The sequence below is a fragment of the Pan paniscus genome, chromosome 8 (genome assembly GCF_029289425.2).
Source record: "Pan paniscus chromosome 8, NHGRI_mPanPan1-v2.0_pri, whole genome shotgun sequence".
Lineage (NCBI taxonomy): Eukaryota > Metazoa > Chordata > Mammalia > Primates > Hominidae > Pan > Pan paniscus.
This window is the reverse complement of record NC_073257.2, coordinates 100,759,424-100,777,565: the sequence shown is the minus strand read 5'-3', so window position 1 is coordinate 100,777,565 and position 18,142 is coordinate 100,759,424. Positions and strand designations below refer to the sequence as shown.

Below are 18,142 nucleotides of genomic sequence, written 5' to 3'. Positions count from 1 at the left end.
GTGGTATTTTTGAAATCTCAGTCCAAGAATCATATTACGGCCTAAGCTAACTGCTTAATGATGGTTGCTCATTCAATTGTGAAGATGGTGGAACACACATGGTTGAACATAGATCCTTGACTTTGGGATCTATCTGTAAAAATGATTATTATTTTTCTTCCAATGTCCTATTCAAAACACATTTCCTATTACAGTGTGGTTATCTTTTTGTTTGTTGGATTGCTTCTTTCTCCTCAAATGCTGCTTTTTCAAATTTTCTCTTGAAAATAACTCAAAGTTAAAAAGGTTAGGCCATAACCAGCAAAATGGAAACTAGTGAGAATTTTGAAAAATAAATAATTTGAACCTCACACTTTTGAGACAAATTTCACCCTACAGTAAAAAGACTGTGCATGAACAAGAACCTGGATTTTGTCTCTTGCTCACTAGATAATTTATCTAATTTATTTTGCATCCTAAAATTCAAACAGTGCTCAATAGAACCATAAGTGTCCATAAGTCTATATGTGTGTGTGTAAAATTATTAATTAGCACACTTTTGCTTAAGAGAAAATACTTTATATTTTAAAATTTCATCTCTTTACTCAAAGTGAAGTTGGGAATGTTCATAATTACTACAAGAAACAGTGTTGTTTTTGAGATTACATATTAGCGTAGAACATGCTTTCTTTTAGTGTTAGTGAAAATGAATCTCTGTTTCAGTGACATCTATACTACATCCATCTTTAAAAGCAATAATGGCTATAATAGAAGAGAGAAATGACAAAAAGGTCTATCAATCATAGTTAACTAAAATATTAAAGATTTTTGAAGAGGCCATAATAAGTTTATTGAACACACATCCATCCCAACTCAAAATGTTCAAAGGAAAGATCACTTACATTTAAAGAGAAATTATTACCAAGAGTGCCGGCAGCTGTCCTTGATAACGTCCATGTTCCGGAGTGACAGGATCAGGACCATCCGTGTTTGTGACAAAGGTCAAATCCTTGTGAGAATGAAGAGGAAGGGCCATACCATTGAATATGAGGAAAATTATATCATTTTCCTGCCCCAGGCGGATCTACCTTCCTCGCTTCCTGCTTAATGTGCAGCATGTATGTGTGGTATTCTCTAGAGCTCATTTTGTATTTGAATTTCTGTAGGAGGTATATTCAAATGTAGATTCTTTAAAAAAAAAAAAAAAAAGACACAGGACACTTAGCTAGACATTCAAGTTGGATCTAGTTTTAATTTGTCTCATCTAATTTGCAAGAGTAAATAAATGGTGATTGGAATGTGCAAAGAGGTAACATTGTTGTTTTGATATATGCTCCTGTTTTTTTTCCTGAGTTAATGTTCTATTTTGAGTTACTATTAAATCACCTTCAAATCTCACCAGCACCCCTGAAAATAGATAAATGGTTTTTAGAGTTTCTTGATTTCATTCCTCCTCTAATCACCATCATCATCAAAAATTTTTGCTGAGTGAGTGAATGAGTGATTGAATAGATGATTCTGGAAGTCCAGAGAATGCAGCTTAGTTACTGAAGAATACTAATAATGTTATTATAAATAATAATAGTGAATTATTTATTATTTATTAAGTACTTAGTATGTGTCAGGTATTTTACTTTGATATGCTACCAACTTGGCTGTAAATTCCACTGGCTTTCTTTGCTGTTACAAAGGAAATTTTTCTTAACATTACCTACTAAATTTAATAGAAAACAGGAAATTCACAGGAAAAATTCAATCTTGTCCTGTTTTTTAACTAAATTGGAAGAGATACATTGCTATTTACAGATTGCAAACCACACGAATACAATTTAAAAATTGCTACCTGATAGCATTTTTTCTTTTTCAGCCTCCAAATTATTCTTAAACCTAGTAACCACTATAGCACAATCTGATATCTTTTACACAGTCTGTATTCTTTCATTTTTCCATACATTTAAAAAATCTTATAAATGCAGAGATATTCCATTTTCCTAGAAATAACCAGAATTTTCAGGGGATAGTTACCTTACTCTTTTCACTATCTGAGCATGGTCCAATAGAAATATAATGTGAATTAGGTATTTAACTTAAATTTTCTAATGGCCACATTTTTAAAAAGTATAAAAGGTGAAATTAAATTTTAAAATGCATTTTATTTAAACCAATGTGTTCAAAATATTATCATTTCCATATGTAGTCAATATCATTATTAGTGAAATATTTTCTGATATGGTTTGGCTGTGTCTCCACCCAAATCTCATCTCAAGGGAGAGACCTGGTATGAGGTGATTGGATCATGGGGGTGCTGTCCCTCATGCTGCTCTCATGATATTGAGTGAGTTCTTATGAGATCCGATAGTTTCATAAGCGTCTGGTGTTTCCCCTGCTTGCACTTCTCTCACCTGTCACCATGTAAGACGTGTTTGTTTCCCCTTCCACTATGAGTGTAAATTTCCTTAGGCTTCCCCAGCCTTGCAGAACTGTGAGTCAATTAAACACCTTTCCTTTATAAATTACCCAGTCTCAGGAAGTTCTTTTTTCTCCACATCATAGCTATTACCATCATTTAAAATCACATATGTGATCTTATCTTTTAAGTATTCTTGAAAATAAGACTTCAATGATTTTGTTTTCAATATTCCGTGAGTGGCTAGGAGAGCCTAAAACCAGACTCTGCCTACTGCTTTGAGCTCATCTCAACCCATTCTCTCTTTGGCTCCTTGGGCTTCTTTAATTTTCTTAATTTAACCTAGCTCCTCACCCCCTGAGTTGGTCCCCTACCTGTGATATCTGGCAGATATCACGGATATCAGCCAAAATTTCATGTCTTCAGAGAAGACTTCCCTGTCCACCTTGGGGAGGGTGTACTTCTTTTTGATGACTTCATCACAATTATTAAATTAAAATTAAAGATTTAAGTATGTAAATTAGTATAGGTTGAGCATTCCTAATACAAAAATCCCAAATCTGAAATGCTCCAAAATCTAAAACTTCTTGAGCACTGAAATGCCACAAGTGAAAAATTCTACACCTGACCTTATACGACAGGTTACACTCAAAACACAGTCAAAACTTTTGTTTCATGCACAAAATTATTTAAAATACCATACAAACTTACTTTCAGCCTATTTGTATAGTGTATATGAAACATAAGTGAATTTTATGTTTAGATTTGGATTCCATCCCTAACATATCTTATTATGATATGAAAATACTACAAAATTCAAAATATGTCTGGTCTCAAGCATTTTGGACATAGGATACTCAAACTATAGCTGTATAGTATCTGATGTTTTCATTACTCTGAGTGCCACTTGGGCAGGAACAGTGTTTTCCTTATCATTCTTCTTGTTCTGAATGGCTAGTTTATAATACATACTTATAATATTAAAGCATAAAGGTTAAGAGCTTGGTTACCTAAAGTCAAGGTTTCAGAGTTCAGAGAACTAATATTTTAGAGAAGTTGCCCAGTATCTCTAAACTTCGATTTCCTAATCTGTAAAGTGATAAGAATGATACCATGTTATAAGGCTATCATGAAGATTAAATGATATAGTTCATGTAAAATGCTTACACTATTATTTCCTCATGGAAAAGGCTCAGCGAACTTGAATGATCGTGGAGGGGATGATTTTTGTCAAACCATATACTTCTGTGTTTTCTTCCATGTACACCAAGCAACAGTTTCATACTAAAATTTCCCATGTGTTTTATTACAGGGAAAGAAAACACTAGTCTGGCCAAATAGTAGTTCTTGATATAAATTATAAACATGTGTTTTGTTTTATGTTCTGCAGATCCTTGTACATTTCAGTTGCATGAATCAGCATGTGTAAGTGCAGTCATTTCTGGGGCAGTGACAAGATCAGTGTCAGGATATGCCAGTATGATATGCCATAGCCACCAAAGAGGTGTCTCCCTGTGAAGGCTTCTGGTGCCCTGCCAGCCAGCCTTCCCCTGCTAAGACTCAGATCTCCTTTAATATCCTCCCCATCATGTCTACAGCCCCTTTATTTATGCCAGGAAATTCTTGATAAATGAGTCTTAGCCAAGTTTATATTAATTACATGTTGTAAAATACCCCAATTTCTACAGGGCTCAATCAAGTGCTTCATGTTACTTGACACTCCCAGTCACCAAACATGTACTCATTGATCATTGACTTTGTGCCTGGGTGATTGTTTTCGAACCCTATATAAAGAAATAAAAACAAATTCAGCAATCAGCAATGCAAAATTCAGTGTCTGGCATTCAATATAATATTATTAAGCATGCAATAAGGCAGGACCCATAACCAAGAGAAAAATCAATCTATAGAACAAATTCCCAAATGACAGAGGTGACTGAATTAGCAGAAAATATGTGAAAATGTATATTAAAATATGTTTACTCAAGAATTTAGATCTATCAAACTTTTAACCAAAGAGACAGAATAATAATCATATATTAATATTATATATAATTTTATTATAACAGGTAACATATCATATGTAGTATATTACATATTTATTATACATTGTTATCTAATTCTTTAATACATAATTATATTTTAATATATTGTATATAATATAATTATAAATTATATATCATATTATGTTATATAATTAATATAATCAAACATATAATTAATATAATTGTTATATAACAATAACAAATAGTAGTAGTAGTTTACCATTGCTGATGACAAATTACCACAAGCTTAGCAGTTTAAAACAATATACATTTATTATCTCACTGTTTCTGTGTGTCAGTAGTCCAGGCATGGCATAACTGGGTCCTCTGCTCAGGATTTCCCCACGTTACCATCAAGGTGTTGGCCAGGATGCTCTCTCAATGGGAGGTTACTAGGGAAGAATGGGCTTCCAAGTTTATTCAGGTTTGGGCAGAATTCATTTTCTTAAGGTTATGTGACTGAAGGCCTTGGTGTTTTGCTGTTTTATCAGCTGGAAGCCACCCTCAGATTCTAAAAGCTATGCTCAGTTCCTTGTAAGGTCAGTTTTCTCAACAAGCTAACAAGGAGAATCTTTTGCTCCAATCTGCTAAAATGACGTGCAGTGGTGTGATCTTGGCTCACTGCAACCTCTGCCTGCTGGGTTTAAGCGATTCTTCTGCCTCAGCCTTACAAGAAGCTGGGATTACAGGTGCATGCCACCACATCTGGCTAATTTTTGTATTATTAGTAGAGACAGGGTTTCACCATGTTGGCCAGGGTGGTCTGGAACTCCTGACCTCAAGTGCTCCTCCAGCTTCGGCCTCCCAAAGTGCTGGGATTACAGGCGTGAGCCACCAAGCCCCGCCGACTTCTTGTATAATGAAATCAGGGATTGGCATTTTATCACCTTTGCCGTATGACAAAACCTAATCAAGGGTGTGACATCTTACACCTTTGCCAGTTCTGTTGGCTTGAACGAAGTCTCATATCCCACCCACATTGAATGGGAGGAGATTATACAAAGGCATAGATACTAGAAGATGGAAATCACTGGGGATCACTCTAGTGTCTGTTCGTCTCATTATTATTATGAAAATCCACTTGCTTAGAGAAAGGAAAGTGCATTTAATTTTGTAAATATTCTTCCATCAATATAATTAGGTCTTGGTAAATTTCCTGAGGTGCATCCTCTCCAAGGTAAAAATCCACATGATTGTAGTGTGGAATCAGCTTGTAATAAATAAGGTTAGCAATTTGAGGAAGTAAATTTTCGACATCCTTGGGATCAGCCACAATGTCCTGTCCACCATTCCATATTGCTGTTGGAACTTCCATCTTAGTAATGTTGTATAAAGGAGGTGTAAGCTAAATACAATAAAAGAGAGAGAGAAAAGTTTTTACTGAATATTACATTATAGAAGTAACATTAACTGTCAGCTGTTGAGCAAGTTCTTTAAATGCTACAAGTGTACAATTAGTTTACACTTAATGGTATATAAACATTAAAATGTTAAAAATACTTGAAACCATTTTCGTGCAATAATATGAATTGTGAATCAAAAAAAACAATTCAATTATTGTATTTCTCACTTGCACGTTTGGGAAAATAAAAGATTCTGGAGGAAGAGCGTTCTTTTTTCCATGAGGGATCATCTTTCTAGTTAGCATTTGATCTCAGAATGTGACCTTTTCAAACAAAATGTCGGATAGGATAAATATCCCTTCTCCTAGTCACAAATCTGGGCTCAGTGGCATTATTAATATTTGGGAATCAGCAGACTCTTCAGGGAGCATTGAGACCAATGCATGAAAGACATTTGAAGTATGATGTTAAAAAGGAGTCAGTCTGTTACAAATAACTAGAGTGGCTATAGCACTCTATAAACTCTCAGCAAATTTTCCCTTACCGCTTCTTTCTTGTATTGATCCAACACAACCTCTGTTCCAGGTAACCAGGTCTGGCCAATTCGTCCTCCATTCTTCAGGTCACAGTGATTGTATGAGAGATGGGCATGTGACTAAAACTGGGCCAGAGGTCTCTCTAGAACTTTTTGCCATAGCCATTGAGAATATAGTATCTTTTGGTGGGAGTTGGGGTTAGGGGGCTTTTGGAAAAACTATATGAACTAAGTAAACCTAGTCACCACTGTTTCCTCACAAGAGACAACCGTATTCTGAAATAGTGTGTGTGTGTGGCATATCCCCACCCCACTCCTGCCACGTACATCTAACTATAGCAGCTGGGGAGAAAAGTCAGGTTTTTCACAACAGTTAGAGTTGAGTTATACATTTTCACTATTATAGTTGTTATAGTAGTTGTTATGATGACATTAAAAATTCCCACATTAAAATTTTTTGGCTGGGCATGGTGGCTCACGCCTGTAATCCCAGCACTTTGAGACGCTGAAGCAAGAGAATCGCTTGAGCCCAGGAGTTCAAGATTAGCCTTTACAACATAATGAGACCCTGACTTTATTTTTAAAGGTAAAAGAAAAAAGAAATTAAAAAAAAGAAATTTTTTTCCCAAATTTCTACGTCCTAGATTTGAAAAACCCAAGTATCATTCATGACTACTTTTTCAGTTTAAGCTCAGTCTATTGGCAAGAAGCCAAAATCATTATTGGATTTCCTCACATACTTGGGAATAAAATAACAATAACAACAATACACATTTCCGTTTAATATAAAACTTTTCTCTAAAAGTTTTCGTAGATCTGGTGACACACCAGATCGAAAATAGTACTATTTGCTAGGGAATGGCATGCTAAGGCACACTATCCCTGGCAGATACTACTACTTCCTAAAAATGATACTTCTTACTTATATCTTTAATGATCCATATAATGGTATTTTTAAAAGTGGCTAGTAAATGACATCCTAAAGAACTATTAGGCAGTCTTAGCTATTAAACATAGATAAGAAGTCAGAGAATATACTTTAAAAACAAACATGTTTTTTGTTTGTTTGTTTGTTTTTTGTTTTTGTTTTTTTGAGAAGGAATAAGTGTAGTGGAGAAGACTAGACTTTAAATCCAGGAAACCTGGATCGTATTCTGGTTGATTTTTTTCCCCTTCCAACTTTTATTTTAGATTCAGGGGGTACATGTGCAGGCTTGCTACATAAGTAAATTGTATATCATGGAGGTTTGGCTTACAAATGATTTTGTCATCCAGGTAATGAGCACAGTACCCAATAGGTAGTTTTTCAATCCTCACTCTCCTCCCAGCCTCCACCCTCAAGTAGGCCCCAGTGTCTATTGTTCCCCTCTTTGTGTCCATGTAAACTCAATGTTTAGCCCCCACTTATAAGTGAGAGCATGTGATATTTGGTTTTCTGTGCCTGTGTTAATTTACTTAGGATAATGGCCTACACCTGCATCCACATTGCTGCAAAGGACATTATTTCATTCTTTTCAATAGCTGCATAGTATTCCATGGTGTATATGTACCACATTTTCTTTATTCAGTCCACCTCTTATGGGCATCTAGATTCCATGTCTTTGCTATTGTGAATAGGGGCACAATGAACATATGGGTACATGTGTCTTTTTGATAGAACGATTTATATTCCTTTGAGTATATACCTAGTAATGGGATTCCTAAGTCAAATCATAGTTCTGTTTTAAGTTCTTTGAGAAATTGTCACATTGCTTTCCACAGTGGCTGAATTAATTAATTCCCACCAGTGGTGTATGACCATTCTTTCTCCACAACCTCACCAGCATCTGTTATTTTTTGACTTTTAAATAATAGCCATTCTGACTGGTGTGAGATGCTATCTCATCATGGTTTTGATTTTCATTTCTCTAATGATTACTGATATTGACCATTTTTCATATGCTTATTGGATGCAGGTATGTCTTCTTTTGAGAAGTGTTTGTTCATGTACTTTGCTAACTTTTTAATGGGGTTGTTTGGTTTTTTTGCTTGTTAGTTTGCTTAAGTTTCTTACAGATTTTGGATATTAGATCTTTGTCAAATGCATAATTTGAAAATGTTTTCTCTTATTCTTAGGTTGTCTGCTTCCTCTATTGATAGTTTCTTTTGCTATTCAAAAGCTCTTTAGTTTAATTAGGTTCCACTTGTCAATTGTTTTTTCTTGCAATTACTTTTGGCATCTTTATCATGAAATTTTTGCATCTTTATCATGAAATTTTTGCACCTTTATCATGAAATGTTTGCATCTTTATCATGAAATTTTTGCATCTTTATCATGAAATTTTTGCACCTTTATCATGAAATTTTTGCATCTTTATCATGAAATTTTTGCATCTTTATCATGAAATTTTTGCCAGGTCCTATGTCCAGAATGGTATTTCCTAGGTTTTCTCTTAGGGTTTTTATAGTTGTAGGTTATACATTTAAGTCTTTAATCCATCTTGAGTTAATTTTTGTATATGGTAAAAAGAAGGGGTCCAGTTTCAATCTTCTGCATATGGCTAGCCAGTTATCTCAGCACCAATTATTGAATAGACCGTCCTTTCCCCATTGCTTGCTATTGTCAACTTTGTCGAAGATCAAATGATTGCAGGTGTTCAACTTTATTTCTGGGTTCTCTAACCCATTCCATTGGTCTATGTGTCTGTTTTTGTACCAATACCATGCTGTTTTGGTTACTGTAGCCTTGTAGTATAGTTTGAAGTCAAGTAATGCCTCCAGCTTTGCTCTTTTTGCTTAAGATTGCCTTGACTATTCAGGCTTCTTTTGGGTTTCATATGAATTTTAAAATAGTTTTTCTAATTCTGTGTTAGATGTCATTTGTATTTTGATAGGAGTAGCATTGAATCTGTAAATTGATTTGGACAGTATGGCCATTTTAATGATATTGATTCTTCCTATCCATGAACATGGAATGTTTTTCCATTTGTATCATCTCTGATTTCTTTGAGCAGTGTTTTAAAGTTCTCATTGTAGAGATCTTTCATTTCCCTGATTAGCTGTATTCACATTTTATTCTTTTTGTGGCTATTATGATTGGGATTATGTTCTTAACTTGGCTGTCAGCTTGGACATTGTTACTGATTTTGGTACATTGGTTTTGTATCCTAAAACATTACTGAAGTTATTTATCAGTGTAAGGAGCCTTTAGAATGAGACTATGGGGTTTTTTAGATATAGAATCACATCATCCATGAAAAGAAATAGTTTGACTTCCTCTCTTCCTATTTGAATGCCATTTATTTCTTTCTCTTGTGTGATTGCTCTGGCTAGGACTTCCAGTACTATGCTCAATAGGAGTGGTGACAGTGGACATTCTTGTCTTGTTTCAGTTCTCAAGGGGAATGCTTCAAGCTTTTGCCTATTCAGTATTATGTTGGCTGTGGGTTTGTCATAAATGGCATTTAATATTATTATTGTTTTCTTTTTTTTTTTTTTGAGACGGAGTCTTGCTCTGTCACTTAGGCTGGAGTGCCATGGCACAATCTCAGCCCACTGCAACTTCTGCCTCCTGGGTTTAAGCTATTCTGGTGCCTTAGCCTCCCAAGTAGCTGGAATTACAGGTGCCTGCCACCACACCCAGCTAATTTTTGTATTTTTAATAGAGATGAGGTTTCACCATGTTGGCCAGGCTAGTCTCATACTCCTGACCTCAAGTGATCTGCCCGCCTCAGACAGGATACATGTGCAGAATGTGCAAGTTTGTTACATAGGTGTACATGTGCCATGGTAGTTTGATGCTCCTATTGACTCATCCTCTAAGTTCCCTTCCCTCGCCATCCAACCCTCACACACAGGCCCTGGTGTGTGTTGTTCCCGTCTCTGTGTCCATGTGTTCTCATTGTTCAACTCGCACTTATGAGTAAGAACATGTGGTATTTGATATTCTGTTCCTGTGTTAGTTTGCTGAGGATGATGGCTTCCAGCTGCATCCGTGTTCCTGCAAAGTACATTATCTCATTGGCTGCATGGTACTATGACTGCATAGTATTCCATGGTGCATATGTACCACTAATTCTTTATCCAGTCTATTATTGATGGGCATTTCCTTTGGTTCCATGTCTTTGTTATTGTAAACAGTGCTGCAGTAAACATACATGTGCATGTATCTTTATAGTAGAATGGTTTATATTCCTTTGGGTATATACCCAGTAATGGGATTGCTGGGTCAAATGGTATTTTTGATTCTAGATCCTTGAGGAATAGCCATGCTATCTTCCACAATGGTTGAATTAATTCACATTCCCATCAACATGTAAAAGCGTTCCTATTTCTCCACAGCCTCGCCAGCATCTATTGTTTCCTGACTTTTTAATAATCACCATTCTCTCTGGCATGAGATGGTATCTCATTGTGGTTTTGATTTTCATTTCTCTGATGATCAGTGATGTTGAGCTTTTTTTCATATGTTTGTTGAGATGGCTCTTATTATTTTGAGGTAAGTTTCTTTGATGCTTAGTTTGTTGAGGGTTTTTAACATGAAGGGATGTGGAATTTTCTTAAGAGTCTTTTCTGTGTCTATTGAGATAATCTTGTGATTTTTGTTTTTAGTTCTGTTTATGTGATGCCTCAAACATATTGATTTGCATATTTTGGACCAACTTTGCAACCCAGGAATAAAGCCTACTTGATTGTTGTGGACTAGCTTTTTGATGTGTTGCTGTATTAGGTTCACTAGTATTTCATTGAGAATTTTTGCATATATGTTTATCAGGGATATTGGCCTGAAGTTTTCTTTATTCATTGTGTTTCTGCAGATTTTGGCATCAGAATGATGGATGCTGGCTTCATAAAATGAGTTAGAGAAGAGTCCCTCCTCCTCGATTTTTTGGAATTATTTCAATAAGATTGGCACCAGCTCTTCTTACATGTATGGTAAAATTGGACTGTAATTCATTCTGGTCCAGGGCTTTTTCTGGTTGGTAGTGTTTTAGTACTGATTCAGTTTTGGAACTTGTTATTGATCTGTTTAGGATTTCAATTGCTTCCTGATTTAATCTTTGGAGGTGTTATGCTTCCCGGAATTTATGCATTTCTTCTAGATTTTCTAGTTTGTGTGTGTAGAGGTGATAATGATAGTCTCTGAGGGATTATTATGTATCTGTGGGGTGGTGGTAATGTCCCCATTGTCATTTCTGACTGTATTTATTTGAATCTTCTCTCTTTATTCTTTATTAGTCTAGCTAGCAGTCTATCAATTTTATTTATTCTGTCAAGGAAACAACTTGTGATTTTGTTGATCTTTTGTATGTTTCTTTGCATCTCAGTTTCATTCAGTTAAGCTGTAATTTTGGTTATTTTTTCTTCTGCTAGCTCTGGAGTTGGTTTGCTCTTGTTTTTCTAGTTTCTCTAGGTGTGATGTTAGGTTCTTAATTTGAGATCTTTCTAACTTTTTGATGTGGATGTTTAGCACTATAAGCTTTCCTCTTAACACTCCTTTAGCTGTGTCCCAGAGATTCTGGTATATTGTATCTTTGTTTTCATTAGTTTCAAAGAATTTCTTGATTTCTGCCTGTGTTTCATTATTTACCCAAAGTCATTCAGGAGAAGGTTGTCTAATTGCATGGTTTTGATGGATCATCTTGGTATTGATTTCTACTTTTATTGTACTGTGATTCATGAGTGTACATAGTATAATTTCAGTTTTTTTTAATTTGTTGAGAATTGCTTTATGGTTAAGTGTGTGGTCGATTTTAGAGTATATGCCATGTGCACATGAGAAGAATATGTATTCTGCTGTTATTGGGTCGAGTGTTCTCTAGATGTCTGCTCAGTCTATTCGGTTAGGTGTCAAGTTTAGGTCCCAAATATCTTTGTTAGCTTTCTGCATCAAAGATCTGTCTAGTACTGTCAGTGGGGTGTTGAAGTCTCCCACTATTGTTGTGTGGTTATCTAAGTCTCTTTGTAGGTCTCTAAGGACTTGTTTTATGAATCTGGGTGCTCCTGTGTTGGGTGCATATATATTTAGGATAGTTGTATTCTTGTTAAATTCAACCCTTTATCATTATTTAATGTCCTTCTCTGTTCCTTTTGATAATTGTTTATTTAAATTCTGTTTTGTCTGAAGCAAGAATAGCAACCCCTGGTCTTTTTTCTTTTCCATTTGTTTGATAGATATTTCTCCCTCCCTTTTCTTTGAGCCCATGAGTGTCACTGCATGCAAGATAGGTCTCAGGTAGGCAGCATACAGTTAGGTCTTGCTTCTTTATGCAACTTGCAACTCTTTGCATTTTAAGTGAGGCATTTAGCCTGTTTGCATTCAAGGTTAATATCAATATGTGTAGATTTGATCCTGTCATTGTGTTGTTAGCTGGTTCTTATGTAGGCTTGATTATGTAGCTGCTTTCTAGTGTCAACAGTCTATGTATTTAAGTGTGCTTTTGTAGTATCTGGTACCAGTCTTTATTTCCATGTTTAGCATTCCATTAAGGACCTCTTGGAAGGCAGGTCTGGTGGTAATAAATTCCCTTAGCAATTTTGTCTGAAAAATATTTTATATTTTCTTCACTTATAAAGCTTAGTTTGTCTGTATGTGAAATTCTTGGTTAGAATTTCTTTTCTTTAAGGATGTTGAATACAAGCCCCTAGACTCTTCTGGCTTGTAGGGTTTCTGCTGAAAGGTCCACAGTTAGCCTGATGAGGTTCCCTTTGTTGGTGAACTGCCCCTTCTCTCTAGCTGCCTTTAATATTTTTTCTTTCATATAGACCTTGGAGAATCTCATGACTATGTGTCTTGGGGATGGTTGTCTTATATACTATCTTGCAGGGGTTCTCTGAATTTCCCAAATTTAAATGTTGACCTCTCTAGTGAGGTTGGGGAAATTTTCATAGACAATATCATCAAATATGTTTTCCAAGTTACTTCCTCTCTCTTCCTCTCTTTCAGGAATGCCAGAGAGCTGTAGGTTTGGTGTCTTTACATAATCCTATATTTTCTGCAGATTTTGTTCATTTTTCAAATTCTTTTTTCTTTATTTTTGTCTGACTGGGTTCACTGAAATAACCAGTCTTCAATCTCTGAGATTTTTTCCTAAGCTTGGTCTATTCTGCTATTAATACTTCTGGTTATATTATGAAATTCTTATAGTGAGTTTCCCAGCTCTATCAGATCAATTTTGTTATTTCTTAAAATGGCTATTTCATCTTTCAGCTCTTAAATTATTTTACTGGATTCCTTAGATTCCTTGGACTGAGTTTCAACTTTCTCCTGAATTTCAATGATCTCTGTTGCCGTCCAGATTCTGAACTGTGTATCTGTCATTTCAGTCATTTCAATCTGGTTAAGAACAATTGCTGGAGAGTTAGTGTGGTCATTTAGAGGTCATTTGCCTTTTCAAATGTCCAGAGTTCTTGCACTGATTCCTTCTCAACTGTTTTGGCTGATATTCCTTTAATCTTTGAAGTTGCTGTCCTTTGGATGAGGCTTTTTGCTTTTATATTCTTTGAAGCCCTTGAGAATATGACTGTGATATAAGTTGTGTTTAGTTGACTGGCTTCATTTCTGGATGACTTCAGGGTACCAGGGCTCAGCTCAGCACTCCTGGGCTGGGTGCTATAACCTTGGTAGGTGGGACCATGTGCAAAGCTTTGTTCTCTGGCCACTGCTGCACTGGAGAGGCTGAGATGTTCCTCATATACTGGCAACAACACTCTGATGGGAGGTGGGGCAAAAGCACTTCATCGTGGTGGTGGTGGCAAGGTTTGCACACACGCATGCTTGCAAAGCAGTCAAGGGAGGCTGCAAGTATGTTCACACTGGTAGGGACCCATCTGCAAAAGCTGTCCTATGCCTAGGCAGAATCTGCCAGTGAAGGAGGTATGGCAGTGACCACAGGGAGGCACTCTGGTTGGGCATGTGAGGCTGTGCTGCAAGCGGGTGCAGCCAGGCAGGAACCCTGAGAAAGGCCAGCAGACAGGGATGTGCTCAGATTACACTGGCCCTGTTCCATGGGTAAGACAGCCCTGTTCTGTTCAGGTTCAACAGTCAACAAAGGCCAGCGCTACCTAGAGGTGCTTGTCGAGCCTTAGGGAATGGATGTCCCTGGCCATACTTCACTGCAACCGTTCCTGCACCAAACCCTTTGGGCTTTGCACAGGCAAGAGTCCTGTCCCTGCCAACTCCCCAAACAGCTCTGCCTACTAGCTCAAATGTCTATGAGGGTTGTGGGGTGTCCTACAGGTAGGTCCATAGTAAGAATGGGCCATTGCACTCCTATTTAACTCACCTCTTCCCCAGGAGCTACTCAGGGCCTGAAGTGAGTCCTGGTGCTCAGCAACCCCGTTCAGGCTTCCCAGAATCCTCCCTCTAGCCCAGGCTCCACATCCTACCTCCATTCACTCTCAATGCCTTTCTTCTGAAGATCTGCTCAGAGTGTTCCAATCTTCTTGATGGTCTTGTCTCTTAATGGGAGAAACTCTTCCTGGCTGTATCCAGTTGACCATCTTGAGCCCCTGTCTCTGGTTGTTTACTAGCTGAATAACTCTGGTAATTTACCTACCCCCTCTGAACCTCTGAAAAAAATAGGGATAATAATATTTACCTTGCAAGGTCCTTGTAAGAATTAGAAATAATGATATGGCATATGGCAAGAACCCAATAAGCAGCCTGTGAGAACAGCAATAAGCAATATCCAGTGTGGTTAAATGGAAGTGGCAGGTGCTTCATGAGTAGACACTATTTTTGTTAGTTCATTTGCAGCATGGAACTGATTATGAGGATTATTTTTGTACCTGGTGGAAATGCATCATGTTCTGATCAGAGTTTCCCCAATCAAAAGCTTGGAGCTGGCCAGAATTAACAGCCTAAAATAAAATAAGCACGTTAAAATAATATAAGAAAATAGTGTACATTTAAAGACAGTACAGAAGAAATATACAAAGAAGATTAGCATTATGCCCCAGTCTTTAGAAACATAAGCGAAATTTCAATAAAGATTAAGAAAATACGTAATAAAAATGATAAATCTTATCGTAATTCACAGAATTGGTACAATCTTTTACTCATTCCTGTATCTTTCCAGTGAAAATCCTCAGATTTTTCATTTAAATCCAGTGCCTTTAAATGTTACCATGTTACACACAGAAATATTTTTTAAAGATGCGGAATTGAATGATTCTTGAATATCTTTGCTTCAGGAATTTTAATAATTTTTTTAAAAAGGCATTAGCTATACATTTCTTACATTTAAAAATTACTGCTATTGTTATTATACAACTTTGTACCTTATCCTCATGATGTGGTCTAAACTGTTATGATTATATTCCCTATCCTTAAACTTTTTTTTTTTACTATTAAAAGAAATATTCACCCACTGAGCTTCCGCAGTTCTGTGTAAGGTACATGGCTGCTCTCTGCCTCCCGTATGTGGGGTCAAGCCACCTGCTGTGATGTGCATAATGTAGCCATGGGCTGACTGAGACACTGTGCATGACTACTTTTGCATTTTGGTATTGAAACTTCAAATATTAGAATATAAGGTCATGCATATATGCAGCATTTCATTTTTCTGTTATTTGCCACCCATATAGGATTGATGAGGCAGATAGTTTTGACATTTATGTGAAGCACTTCATTAAATTATTCTCAGACTATTCTGTGTTTTTCTTTCTTAGCTTGAATCTCAGATATTTTTCCCACTTACCAATTTAGTCCTGATTTTTAGTTTAAAATTATTCTCATCATGATTTATATTCAGAGAGGCAGCAGTCTGCTGCTGTTGAAATTCTGCAAGCTTTTAGAAATGAGAGGCAATAGGACGTACTACTTAGGAACTTGGGCTCTAGGATCAAATCTGATGATTTGGTTTGGCTCTGTGTCCCCACCCAAATCTCATCTCTAATTGTAACCACAGTTGTCAGGTGAGGGGCCTGGTGGGAGGTGACTGAATCATGGGGGCGGACTTCCCCTTTGCTGTTCTCCTGATAGTGAGTGAGTTCTCACAAGATCTGGTTGTTTGAAAGTGTGTGGCACTTCCCACTTTGTGCTCTCTCTCTCCTGCTCCACCGTGGTAAGACATGCTTGCTTCCCCTTCACTTTCCACGGTGATTGATTGTAAGTTTCTTGAGGCCTCCTAGCCATGCTTCCTGTACAGCCTGTGGAGCTGTGAGTCTGTTAAAACACTTGTCTTCATAAATTATCCAGTCTCAGGTAGCTCTTTATAGTAGTGTGAAAGACACTAATATACCTTGATTGTATCCAGGCTTAATAGACTACTGAATCTGTGATTCAAGGCATGATATTTGTGAAATGAGAATGATAGTAACATTCTTTCTTAGGATTGTGAAGATTATCGTAACACCTATAAAGCATGTAGCACCTAATAATACCCAACAAACAGCTTTTTTTCACTAGTATTACTCCCATCATCATGATCATCACTCTTGCCTTAGCTGCCTATGTAACTTATAACCAAATATTCACCATGCCCCCCACCATCCCCACTTATTTCTATCCTGAAGAGGACTCTCTGTCAAAGGGGAAAAGTTTTTCTTAAGAGAAGTCAATTGTAAAATGTATAAGGAATAGGCAGCCATGCGCAGTGCTCACGCCTGTAATCCCAGCACTCTGGTAGGCTGAGGTGGGAGGATTACTTGAGTCCAGCAGTCCAAGACCAGCCCGGGCAACAAAACAAGACCTCATCTTTGTAAAAGGAAACAAACGTTATCTGGGCATGGTGGTGCATGCCTATGGTGCCAGCTACTCAGGAAGCTGAGATGGGAGGATTGCTTAAACCCAGGATGTCAAGGCTACAGTGAGCCATGATTCTACCACTGTACTTCAGCCTGGGTAACATGATTGTACCACTGCCTGCTTTTTTTTGAGACACTGTCTTAAAAAATAAATAAATAAAAGAATATGCTATGACATTTGTAGAGTGGGGGGATATCAATGCCTTTACTAAAAAATTGTTATAATAATTCAGTGAGACTGAATAAAATCATATGTATGAGCAGCAAGAAGAGCATATATTAAGTGCTCAATAACTGTGAAGTTAAATGTGTAGTACCTGGGAAGGCCATGCTCATAAGAGGACCTATCTGTCTCCTCATCAGTAGGAAGCCCTATATCCTGAACATCTTTCTTCGTAGAGGAACTTGAAGCCTTATCTCCTGGGGTCAAACTCTTCTAAGTATTTTGGAAATCCTCACCTAGTATTTCAGGCTATCTATAGTAGCGATTCTCTAAAACAGGGAGCAAATTTAGTAGGATATATATTAAAATGCAAATTCCTGGCTGGGGGGGGTCTCAGATATATTAAACCTTTAAGAAGACACCACCCCTTTCCCCGTCATAGAACTATGTATATTTTGTTCACTTTTCAAAAGGGGTTGTGACTGAGCCACCAGCCAAGAATATAGGCACATATTACATAATAAACAAATGAATGTGCATGCATGTGTGTGCGCATGCACACACAAAGACACACACACACACACACAAGGCTCAGAAAGCCACACCAATTGGATTAGACTTATCTCTGAGCTTTCTGTATATTGAGTAATAAAATAAAACAAATAAAACTTCAGCTGAGGGTAAAAACATAAGCCATAAATCCATTTTAATTCTTCCCTAGCATTCAATCTGCTCTGAATAAAGCATCATTTCCACATTCTGAAATGCCCCATATATTGATTGGAGGATGAACAGCTCTTTCTGGAATAAGATGCATCATTTTATATAAAGTTCTATTAGAGCTGATGACTTTCTGAAAGAGGAAATAAAAGCCTTCCCTTAAAATGCAGTTTGGAATCATCTAAGGATCAGAACCCAGTCAGAATATCTGAGAACCATGCT

The 18,142-nt window shown here is 36.8% G+C and overlaps 1 protein-coding gene across 2 annotated transcripts in view; it reads right to left on the bottom strand.

The window, feature by feature from the left end:
- Positions 1–5,516: 5,516 nt before the first annotated feature.
- LIPK (lipase family member K) overlaps positions 5,517–18,142 on the bottom strand; it is a 47,784-nt gene continuing 35,158 nt past the window's right edge. The window contains exons 9-10 of one of the 2 annotated variants that reach the window (XM_003810508.5): positions 15,079–15,150; positions 5,517–5,776 (exon numbers count right to left, since the gene is read on the bottom strand). In XM_003810508.5, the coding sequence (XP_003810556.1) occupies positions 5,537–5,776; positions 15,079–15,150 (312 nt within the window). In that variant the 3' untranslated portion in view covers positions 5,517–5,536. The remainder of the gene's footprint in view (positions 5,777–15,078; positions 15,151–18,142) is intronic. The other variant, XM_034931062.2, reaches the window with a different exon arrangement.